General features: G+C 43.4%; 1 protein-coding gene across 2 annotated transcripts; it reads left to right on the forward strand.

Annotated features, from left to right (window-relative positions):
- Positions 1–10,491, forward strand: ATPAF1 (ATP synthase mitochondrial F1 complex assembly factor 1). 2 transcript variants are annotated; one of them, XM_005511658.3, is made up of 9 exons: positions 3–227; positions 1,402–1,510; positions 2,060–2,110; positions 2,828–2,890; positions 4,248–4,298; positions 6,079–6,126; positions 8,112–8,207; positions 8,752–8,859; positions 9,748–10,491. In XM_005511658.3, exons 1-9 carry the CDS (start codon positions 43–45, stop codon positions 9,940–9,942), a joined length of 906 nt encoding a protein of 301 aa, XP_005511715.2. In that variant the 5' UTR covers positions 3–42; the 3' UTR covers positions 9,943–10,491. The 2 variants fall into 2 exon arrangements, with proteins under 2 accessions (XP_064927534.1, XP_005511715.2); XM_065071462.1 differs by lacking the exon at positions 2,828–2,890 and having other exon boundaries at positions 1–227.
- Positions 10,492–12,229: the final 1,738 nt, after the last annotated feature.

Below are 12,229 nucleotides of genomic sequence, written 5' to 3' on the forward strand. Positions count from 1 at the left end.
GTCGTTGCGGCGGGAGGAGCGGAGCGGGCCGGCCCGGGCGCCATGGCGGGCCCGGCGCTGCAGGCCTGGGGGCTCGGGGCGGCCCTGCGGAGCCGAGCTGCGCTGCGCCCGCTGGGGCTGCTGGTCCCGCCGTGCCGGGGGGTGGCGGGGCCGGGGCCGGGAGAGGAGGCGCTGGAGGAAAACCCCTTCTACGGGAAGTACCGGCACAAGATCCAGGAGCTGCGGAGGTGCGGGGGGAGCGCGGCCTGAGGGGAAGGGCGGGCGCCGGGCACTAAGGGGGAGCGGCGTGTGGGGAGCGGGTGTGCTGGGGAGCTGGGTTTTTGGGGAGAAGGAAGGTAATTTTGTAGCGTTGTGCCCTTGTGAGAAAATAAGGTATTTCAGGCCAAATGCTGCCTTGAAATTGACTTACGTTGTTGCCACAAAGTCATTGAGAGCCCTTGCCCAACGTGAATACTTTGGTAAGAGGTTGTGTTACTAACAGTAAGTAGAGGAAAGGGACCTGGGGGTCCTGGGGACAGCAGGGTGACCATGAGCCAGCACTGGGCCCTTGTGGCCAGGAAGCCAATGGTACCTGGGGTGGGTTAGAAGGGGGGTGGTTAGTAGGTCAGAGAGGTTCTCCTGCCCCTCTGCTCTGCCCTGGGGAGACCACACCTGGAATATTGTGTCCAGTTGTGGCCCCTCAGTTCCAGCAGGACAGGGAACTGCTGCAGAGAGTCCAGCGCAGCCACCAAGATGCTGGAGGGAGTGGAGCATCTCCCGTGTGAGGAAAGGCTGAGGGAGCTGGGGCTCTGGAGCTGGACAAGAGGAGACTGAGGGGTGAATCATTCTTGGGGATCAATATGGAAAGGGGGAGTGTCAGGAGGATGGAGCCAGGCTCTTCTCGGTGACAACCAATGGTAGGACAAGGGGCAATGGGTTCAAACTGGAACACAAGAGGTTCCCCTTAAATCTGAGAAGAAACTTGTTCCCAGTGAGGGTGGCAGAGCCTGGCCCAGGCTGCCCAGGGGGTTGTGGAGTCTCCTTCTGTGCAGACATTCCAACCCGCCTGGACACCTTCCTGTGTAACCTCATCTGGGTGTTCCTGCTCCATGGCGGGATTGCACTGGATGAGCTTTCCAGGGCCCTTCCAACCCCTGACATTCTGGGATTCTGTGATTTGTGCCCTTATGAGAAAACAAGTTATTTCAGGCCAAATGCTGCCTTGAAATTGACTTACGTTGTTGCCACCAAGTCATTGAGAGCCTTTGCCCAACATGAACACTTTGATAAGAGATTGTGTTACTAACAATAACTTAACATTTTAAGTTAGTCATGTGAATCAGTACCACAAATAAACATTTTTTAAAAGGCCGAATCTTATTGATCACCCGGTACTGCTAAGAGTCTCTTTTCCTGATTCAGATCCAGTCCAGATGTGTTTGAATCCCGTATGGAAAAAAGGAATGAAGTGAAAAAGCAGCCCGTGGGATATTCCAAGCAAGGAGAATTTATCAAATGTATGGAGGAAAAGGTAAGGCAATTTTTCTTGGTTATTAATGTATGTTAAAGCTATAACGTCATTTACATTGGATCAGCATAATGCTACAAACATACAGTGTTTCTGTTAGCAAGGAGCCCTAGAGTTTCACTCTCTGGTGGCTAAAAATATTGTTCTGTACTCTTGCAGCCTAAATAATAGCAAAATAATGCACTAAATCTGCACTTGATGCCTTAGTTAAATGTTTAATTAGTTCCAGGTTAGTTTGGCCAGATGGAGTGATATGATCTTGAATTTATCATTTTGTAGAGAATGAAAGCAAGCTGTTCAATAATAGTGGATGCAAAATGTATCATAGCATGCTTCAATCCTTCCTGATCTTGAAAGTCATGATTTACATTAAGTTAGTTATCTCCGTATTCTCATAATCAATATTTTAATAAAATGCACTGCAGTAATGTCATCTTAAATTTGAGTTTGTATTCAGATCTTGTCAGCAGGCCTGTCATGGGTGTTAGGGAAGGCAAATAAATGTTATGAAAGCATCAGCTATAAAAACTAAAGAAGGGTGTTTTCTTCTAGGCCGAAGGCTTGGGCACAAAGACATCAAAAGGAGCTTTCACAAAAGATAAGGTAAGGGAAGCGAACCTGAGTGTTAGGAGAGGACTTGCAGGCAGATTGAGGATGTAGATTAACTTGTGTTGCTACCATCAGTGATTCAGCCAAGAGCTTCTCAAGATGTTCCTTATTCTGCACTTGAGTGTAAGATACTAATTTACAACTGGGATCATGTTCAAGTCTTAAAACTCTCAGTAGTCTCGTTTTCTTACTATCTGGTCCTTTCTTGACATCCTGGAAGTTCCTGCTAGTGAGGGGTTCTGTACTAAATGCTGACAGTAATACATTGAAAGGTCTAAGCTGCCTTTACAGCTTGTAAATAGACTTCCAAAGATCAGCCAGCAGAGGGACAAGAGAATGGTTTTATTCTCTTTAACATTCACATATTTTGGCAAACTCGCTGTGTAAATCTGCTAACAGAGCGTGGCTGAGATGGCTGAAGGGCTGCAGCTCCTCTTGCAGCTCCAGCAGAGATCTGCACAACTGGAGCAAAGTGTATTCTGTGTCCTGACAGAATCTCTTTCTTCTGCCTCTGTGTGGGAATCCACTTCTCAGTGTGTTACTGCTTACAATTTACTAGTTTCTTTGGCAATTAGAGGACTAAGTTACATTGTAAATGGAAATAAGTTCCTCCAGCCTGATTTTGTCCTCTGTAACTGTATTCATTCATTCTGGATTCTCTCTTGAATCAGAGAGCTGTCATCATGCCAAATTCCTTATGCTCTCTTGCAGACGCTTGATTCGATTCTCAATGTTGAGATGGTGAAAGAAAAATCAGCAGAGGAGATAAAACAGGTGATGGATTTAAATGAAATAAAGATTACTGTTAAGCATAGATGTGGAACAACCTAAATGTGAGGATGGAAATTTTACTTAGACTGAAAAATAAAACATGGCTATGTATGTATATTTATAAAAAACACCTTCACGTGCATGTCAATAGTAGAAGAGAAAGTTTTCTCTGTAAGTCCACCTAGGGTGTACCCAATTGATAAATAATACAGCTGGGCTTGATCACTCAGAGTGTGGCTGCATTGTGATTTTTGTTGTTGCCATTTAATGTGTAGCAGCTGAATTGGCGTCAGCAAGCTCCTGTCAGATTTGAAGCAGGTAAAGGGAAATCCTGGCAGCACCTTATACAGATTATGGTACCTCAGCTCTGTGGGCATGAAAACAAAGGTTCTTCCACCTTCTATCTTCCCTTGGATTAGCTATCTGTCAGGGGTCTCTATACCCATGCAAAAGATGGTTTGGATAAGGAGGAGGCAGGTGGGTCCATTTGTTTGAAGAACAGTGTGAATCAAGTTATTCTCCCTAATATCTGCTTGGCTTTGCACTGTATTCCCTTTTCTGTAGTTACAAGTCACATCTGTTCCACATTTCTCACGTAGCTTGAGTTGGATCTGGTATTTCTTTTTCCTAATCAGACTGTATGCCGAGAAACTTTATGCAGGCGTGATCATTTAAGCGGGGCAACACAAATGAAGGAGCTGTCCTATGTGAGTTAGCAGAAACCTACCAGCTTTCCTGATAGCTTGGGAACGTTATAGAAGTGGTTATGTGCTCTGCAGGGGATGGTGTGCAACCAGTTACAGCAGCGAGTGGATTAATCGTTGATTAAGCGTTTTACTGACAATTCTCATTAGTTTCGTAAGACTGGGGAAGAGCAACTGAAAGAGCCCTGGACTCTGGGCTTCTGCCTGTACTTGTCCATTTCTGAAGGCCTTTGTTTGAGCTTTTATATAAGTATTGCTGTAGTGAAGGAAAAGGCTGTGAACATAGAGGAGCATTATGCAAAGCCTTGTCTTCTGTTGAGAGTGGTTTGTGTTTCTTTACTAAAACAAATAAACCCAACAACAAAATAATTCAAGCCCTCTAGAAATCATTAGTTGGGAAAAATATAAGCGGCACTTCTGATGGCACTTCTGGTAAATCTTGAGTCACCTCTGAGCCCACTGCTTATTTCTGTTATCTAGTTGAAATCCATTGCTTGGTACAAGTGCTCTGGAACCTTAGAAGTGTATTATTGCATTAGCAGGGCTTTATTGAAAAATGATGTCTCAAAGTGCTTACAAAGGTTAGTTGTAAAGCATTTAGTATTACTGCTAGGTGTTTGATTTTAACTGTAGCTCGTCTCCTTTGTTTCCTACAGATTTGGAGTCAGTATTTTTCTGCGAAAGATACAGTTTATGCTGTTATTCCTGTAAGTAGTTCCCATATAATTACGCTCTTGAAAGGCCAGTGTGCAAAGCTTTCCTTTGTAATTGATGTTCTGTTGATTTTTAAAAGCAATTAGTAAGAAAAACAAGGTTTCAAGAACAAACTTGCTGTTAAGTTTAAGTGATCTTATTGCCCTGGATAAAGGCTTTTGTTTCTAAAACACTTGTATCCCTTTTTTCTCACATCAGTCTCAATAAAGCTAGTGATCTTTTTGGCTTGAATTCCCAGGCATTTTTTATGATGAGTATCCAATACTCTTTGCAGGACCCTAGTGTTAATTAATTATGGTAGCATTCATATTTTCACATCATTTTTTTCATAGAGTTGCTCATTTCTTTCAATTCTTCCCTGCAGCACAGGCTGCTCATTCAAGTTGAATATGGCACTGTTAGAGCACTTGGCTAATAACTTGCACGTGGCTAATCATTTATGATTGTCATGCATTTACAATTATTGGCAGCAGTGTCTTTCACAGCGATTGCCTGGTGCTTCCTGTGATAAGATCGTATTTCTTACTTCTTCTAACTTTACCAGATGTTTGTAGTTAATCTGCGTTAGACTGGAGGAGGTTTTTTTAGCTTTTGGGATTTCTTTTTATTCTTTGCTTCAGAGTATCGATGTGATCTGGTAAATCGGTCTCTTCGCAGCTGGACACAAACTGTGTGTTCCTTGAGTTCTTGGAACCTTGTTTACATCTTGGGTTCTGATTTGCAGTTGCACTCGGTGCTTTGAGCTGCAGCTGAGGTGGGCGGGAGGTTGTATTCTAAATGTACGAAGTTCTTTATGCTCTGAACATGGCCATGTGGGATTTTAACTCAAGCAGCTTCGTGTTTTGGTTCACCCAACGTGTGGATGTTGTGAAGATAGTTTGAATTGCACGTTTACTGTAGCCAAGGGCCAAGGCCAGGGTCTTCAGTTAGACGGTGTCGATCTTTCATGGTGGGGCTGGCATTGTTCTTTGGTGCGCTGTTTTAGGGGATCTTTGGAAGCTTTTAAGGCTTTAATGCAAAGCAGATCCTAGGCACACTGGGAAGCGGTTCACAGTGTCGTTGGTGGGGGGAAAGAACCCTGTGTCTTTTGCCAGAAGCTCTTATTTGGCCAGAAGCAAGGCCTTGTGTCATCCTCAAGTGCTCAAAAGCACACACGGCACAATTGTGTGGTGATGAATGGCAAATTTTTCTTTCCTGAACACCTTAGAGGAGATGCCAATATATGGTGCTGTTAAGACAGGAGCAGGCAAAACATTTGGGAGAATGCAGAGGACATGAGAATGGGATGGCCAGGCTTCATCAGGAATGACCAAATACCTTTGTGGTTTTAATATAAACCTAAGCAATAAGCATATTATTTGAGCAAGTATCTAGGCTGAGTTTTAATACTGAAGAACAGATGACTATGATGTAAAATCTACAATATGGAGCCAAGGACATGTCACCTTGCTCAACTGTTGACACCACATGGTGCAGTGGAGCTGTGACTGGAAGAGGATGTAATGTGGGCCTCTCACCTCCGAGGAGTAAAGTTTTGGATCCAAGGAGTTTGGTGCTGTGTCTTAGAATTGATGTTCTTCAAATGAGGTACCAATGACATCTAGGTAACTAACAACTAAATACAATTTTCCATGCGCTCATTGTTAGCTGTTCCTGCAGTGACACCTCCTGTAGGTGGAAGCTGTACCCTGTAAAGGTTAATGAGATGATTCTGAATAACTGTGCATCTGGGTTTGTTACGAAAATTGAATTTCTCTTTCTCCTTCCCCAAAGGCAGAGAAGTTTGATTTAATATGGAAGAGAGCCCAGAAATGTCCATCGGTACGTATGGCAGCGACTCACAATGCATGCATGTGTAGCTGTAATGCATTTCTCCTCTCTAAAGCCTCATTCATAAGCTTTCAACCTTCCTGTATTCAGACTCATGGTATTTGCTTGAGTAGTAAAACTCAGGTGTTCAAATATTTGTCTTAGTGTTCAGGTAAAAGCAATGGCCACTCGTATGTGTTAAACACTTTGATCTAGGTATCAGATATGTAGATATAAGAGGTGTAGGGTTCAGAAACAAGAGCCCAGACTCTCCCAGGGAATGGATTTAGTTCCACACCTCTATTTTTCCAATCATTGATGTCTTGTGGTTAAATCTCTTCCGTGCCGTGTTGTGACAAGCCAAGCCTTGTAGGCCAGCTTCACTGATGTTCTTCAAACCTTTCCTTTTTGCTTAAAGCATCTTTGCTTTAACCCGGAGGAAGTGTTAGATATAGCTACCTGTCACCGTGGCAATATGTTGCACGTATAGGGAGAAATTGAATTCTTTTGTGTTTTGGTTAGTGTGAGTTGCTCCTCTTTATGGGAAGGTAGGATCTGAAAGGGAAAAGGCAGGAAATCAGTATGTTGAGGTTCTGTCCATGGAACAAGGTGAACCTTGTCATCTCTTGGCCTGCTTTTCCTGACCGTATGTGTGCACGGCCGTGCTTGCTTCTCCTCACTACTGATCTGCGATAGGTAAGTGTTGGTGAGATGATTGAGCTGTTTGTATGGGAGCCACATTGGGCAGGCACTGTGGTGTATAAATAATGCACCGCTGTCTCTAGGGGGGTGTGAATTGTGAAAAACAGACTGGATGGCATGCACTGCAAACTTGAGTGTAAGTTCTGTTGCAGAGCGTTCTAATTGCACAGCTGTGATGGGAAGGAATGGGGGAATTGGGTGGAGTCAAACCCTTTATTACAGATACAGAGTAAATACTCCGTGGGTTGTGTCTTAGGTGGATGCCAGCGCAGCAAAGCATGAAATACTGAGAATGGGTAATATGGCTGTTTCAGAGACCAATGGGTTCCCAAGATTTGGGTTCACTGTTTCTCACCTGGTTTGGTTTCAATGAGAAGATTCCTGTGTGAATGAGCAGGTTGTTGCTTCGAAGAAGTTAAACTGCAGAAGAACAGAACAGCTAACAAGAGAAAGGGAATCTTTCTGCAGTTTGATATCCCATGCTGCTGGCTTTGTATTGCTTTCTGTTGGAAGTAATGTGTTTTTACAGTAATCTGTGTGCCGAATCATGGACTTTGTGCGAATTTCACTGTCCTGAGACACCAATGAAATGCTTCACTCCTTCATGAAAACAAAGTAACTAGACTTTGCTGCTTTTGTAGATGTGAATGGGAGAGTTGACTGAATTGCTGGATTGGTTCCGTGTATTTCAGTTGCTAAGAACAAGGTCAAATATATCTGGCTTTCTGAGGTGCTTGGAGCTTGGGGAGTTATTTATAGCTTGAAGTGCATTTCTGTACAGTGCTTTGGCATTTAGTTCGGGTATCCTGCTTGCTTTTCTGCTCCCCTGTTGTCGTTTCCCTTGGTGGAGTAAAATAAGCAGGTCTGTCACCTATGGAGCCAAACAGACTGTACATCTCTAGGGAGAAAATACTTGCTGCCTGCTCTGGAACAGATGCTGAAATTACAGGATTAAAATCTCTGAATGCTTCCTATCTTATATTTGACCCCTTCTGCTTTTAGTTTTCTAGAAGTGAACTAAAAGGTCAGAGTCTAAATGTTCTCCACCGTCCTTTTGTCTGTCTCTCATAATACTGATAAAAATACATGCCAACATACTTGCTTATGAAATAATACTGATAAAGTAATGCTGGTTTATTGTCTGGTTCCTGCTGTCCTATCACTCTTGGTGGGGCAAAGAAACCCCTTTTTCTGTTCTGGTTCTCTCGCTAAAGGGTTTGTGCTGGAGGCCAGTATGACACAGGCATCATTTTGTTTTATCAAAGGAAGAATTACTTGTTATCGCTTCTCTGCAGTTTCTATATGCTTTGCCAAGAAAAGAAGGCTACGAGTTCTTTGTGGGCCAGTGGTCAGGGACAGAATTACATTTCACTTCGCTAATAAACATTCAGGTGAGTGGTTGAAATAAGTAGAAGAAAATGGCTTAGGATCCAGAAATATATCAGTATGTTGCAATATACGGTATTTGCTAAATAGTTTGAAGAGTGGGTTGTCCAGCTTAATTTGAAAAGAATTATCAGGGAAAAACTGCTGTTAATTATGACTAAATTAGTAAATTGATGGGTATTAACTGTTTCTCTCATTTAAAGGAGAATGATGTAGAAGTCAAATAGTTTCAAAATAGAAGCAAGAGACAAACTTCTTAGAATTGTTTGTGCAAGTTACTTAAAATACCAGTCGATGCTTTAATATGAAATGTCTTTCTGGGAACTGTGGGTTCTTTTAGATGCAAAATGGTCTTTAGTAAAAAGAAATCCCATCCTAACTCTGCAAATCCCTTGTTTTCTGTAAATCCCAGGAATAATAAACTTTTAATTAGAACTGCCCCTTAAGCCCTGCTAAACGACCCTCTCCATAGCAGTTAATACTCCACGTTTGTAATCAAGCCTCCGAAGCTGAAGTTCTTTATAGGAAACGTTTCTTTATCTCCTTCAGAGCAAAGGTGAAAGTGCTCCCAGCAACTTGATCTTGTACCATTATCCGGAGCTGCAGAAGGAAAAAGGGATTGTACTAATGACAGCAGAAATGGACCCCAAGTTCTTGGTGAGAACTTCCTTCATTTTATGCTGCAACTCCTCCTATTGCTTTGAATTAAAGCCAAATTAGAGGGAAGTCTTAAAAAGACCCTTTCACAAAGAATGGTCTTACTAGATTTCTTTAACCTAATCTACTTAATAGTAGGGAAAGCTAGAAGGAAATTATCTGTCTTTGTCTGGTGATTTCAGTTCATGCCTTTTGTTTGTTTGTTTCATTTCTTCTTACTTTGGCTATTATGGTTTATTGTTGTAAAAAATAATTATATATATATATATATACATATATATATATATATAAATGCTTCTGGTTTTCTTATTAATGGAAGCAAATTTAAATGAAAACTGTTGCTACCTGCCAACATTGTTGTGAAGCTTAATACTCCTTGTCAAATGAGGAGACCTCCTGAGTGCTGGGTTAGGTTCTTGCCTTTGCTCTTTTCCCGCTCTGTGGGTGTTTGTTATTTACGTATCTGTAATAGCACAGTGCTGGGACTAACAGCACTAGGAATTATACTGGTGGAACAAGAGGACTAAAGCATCCCACCTCTAACTGACCTAATTGCACCAGTTCTGAAACGGTGTGCAGAGGATTCGTTGGTGATACATTTGCCATGTTGTTTCTCAGAGTAAACAATCGATTTTTGCAAATAGGTCAACTGTAAGAAGGGAAATGGGAGACTTTGGTGCATCTCCAGTTGCCTTAGAGTGGGCAGAGGCCACGTGAGGCATGTTTGACCTCTGGGGTGTGTGCTCAGCGGGAGCAGTTTGAAGACACAGTGCTAAAGTAGGTCAGGAACAAGAGGGATGTGGTTTGCTAAGAGAATTGCTAAACTAAGGCGACTCCGAGTTGAGTCATTTGATGAGCAGGTAACACATTCTTTGTTTGAACTCGCAGGTGGTCCATGAAGCACAGTGCTTGGCGAACCAAGTGCAGCTTTTCTATGCAACGGATCGTTCCCAGACCTACGAGTTAGTGGAGACCTTCAACCACCGATCTAGCGAATTTAAATACATGTCAGTTATTGCGGAGCTTGAACAAAGTGGCCTTGGAAGAGAACTGAGACCTGGTCAGGTTTCTGACAAGTCGTAGAGCCTGTTGTGCGGGTGAAGCGAGTCAGTGGCAGGCAGGGGGGTTCCTGCTGTCTCTTTGGGTTTGGTGTGGCTGCAGAAAGGATCTGGGAGTGTGACAGACAAGCCTGGCACTGCTGCAAGATGAGGACTTGGGCCCTATGAACAACAGTAACTAATTGCCAAAATGGAGCCCGGTACTTCAGTGAAATTTCATCAGAACAAGCCGTTTTCCCATCCTGTAAATTGCCGCTGCATGCTGTACTTTTGAAATCTGAAATAAAGTGACAGAAGGGGAGCTGTGTAATGGACTATATTGTCATCAGGAGACGGATAACAAGCAATGTTTCTTCTCAGTAAATGCATTTTAAATGCCCTCTGCCATTATAATTGCATGGTCCAATGCTTTTTAGTCTGTGTGGAATTTACACAGGCTTGTCCATCAAGAAAAGATAATAGGACCGATGCTCTAAAACAGACTCTTCTTTGTTACTTGGTGTGTGGGGTTCCTTACACAGATGTGTACTGTGGCCTGTGGTTTTCTTCAGGATTAAAAAATAGAGTGACTGGATTTGTCCTGGGAATTTTGTGTTTCTTAACTGATACATTAATTTTATCCTGTTGCTGTCTTTCTGTCTTAGAAACATTTTTCTTGAGGAGTAGGATATAAACATGGGTTTATTTTTGTCTAGTTTTGAATAGAGAAATTATTGCATGCTTCATAGAATTAATTTTTCTCAGACTGGCAGCTAGTCAAGTAACTCTACAAATGGTATTTGGAGGGACAAAAAATAGCTAAGTGGCAATGCATGGAAAGATGCGTTAGTGTGAGTATGCACAGCGTGGCTGGGGTTGGAAGGGATGTCTGGAGATCATCTAGTCCATGCACACAGAATCCCAGAATGTCAGGGGTTGAAGGGCCCTGGAAAGCTCATCCAGTGCAATCCCCCCATGGAGCAGGAACACCCAGATGAGGTTACACAGGAAGGTGTCCAGGCGGGTTGGAATGTCTGCACAGAAGGAGACTCCACAACCCCCCTGGGCAGCCTGGGCCAGGCTCTGCCACCCTCACTGGGATGAAGTTCCTTCTCAAATTTAAGTGGAACCTTTTGTGTGCCAGTTTGAACCCATTACCCCTTGTCCTGTCACTGGTTGTCACCAGAAGAGCCTGGCTCCATCCTCCTGACACTCCCCCTTTCTATATTGATCCCCATGAATGAGTCCCCCCTCAGTCTCCTCTTGTCCAGCTCCAGAGCCCCAGCTCCCTCAGCCTTTCCTCACACGGGAGATGCTCCACTCACACGGCAGCATTGGTAAGAACCTGGTTTTGTTTTATACAGCTGGTTTGGTTTTGTAAACCTGCTTTAACAAAAGAATCCCAAAGCGGTTTTGCTTTGAGCTTCCCTTGTTGGCGCTCTCGGCAGAGGCAGCTCCTGCAGCGGGGCTGGGGGATGCGCAGCCTGCGCGTGCGTTACCAGCGCTCGTGGACAAGTGAGCAGAGGACAGCTGGGACCTTCCCCGCAGCCACGCTGAAATACTTGCCATATACGTTGGGTGTCACCTGTCCGTTCAGAGAATTGGAAGATGTTTCTAGAAGAGGTGTTTCTTTTCCTGGGGCTCTGCTGCAAGAAGATGATCTTGCTCCCTGGTAATGTCTTTTGTTTCTGATTGCTTTGGCTCTGTGAGTGTGTGCAAAGCAGGGGAATAACCAGAGGAGATGCGGATTGGGCTGGTAGAATCTGAACAGCAAATCACCTTTATTTAAAAAAACCTTTCTATTTTATACCATTTGCACTCCATTTATCATTTTCCCTCAGCTGAAATAAGAGCAGTTTTGATTCATTATTCACTTCCTGCTTTGCAGAAGTTGCTGTATTCATTTTTAATATAGCCGTAATACAACATCCCTGGAAGAGTAACGGGCAATAGGAGTGAAATTCAAGGCTTCCAAATCTACACCTGAGCCTCTTTCTGAGCTTAAAAGACTAAGTCTCTAGTAAAGGCTGTAGCAATCCCTACCTGTAATTTTGAGGCTGGTTGGTTGTTTTCAAACCATCATTTGATTAATCACAGGTTAAGAACTTCTCCAAGGGTTAGAGGTGGAAATGGCAAAATCAAGAAGAGGAAACATTTCTTGTGAAACATTCTCTGATGCACTGAAACGCTGTTGTGAGTGGGAAAACTCCAGCCAGGTGTCTCCTACTGTGTTCCTGTATAATTTTCTCTGTTTCTACAGATTACAACAGCAGATGGCCTGGTAGTCTGGGACACCACACCATCGAACCAGAGCATCTTGGTCATGGACAACA

This window comes from Columba livia, chromosome 8, assembly GCF_036013475.1.
Source record: "Columba livia isolate bColLiv1 breed racing homer chromosome 8, bColLiv1.pat.W.v2, whole genome shotgun sequence".
Lineage (NCBI taxonomy): Eukaryota > Metazoa > Chordata > Aves > Columbiformes > Columbidae > Columba > Columba livia.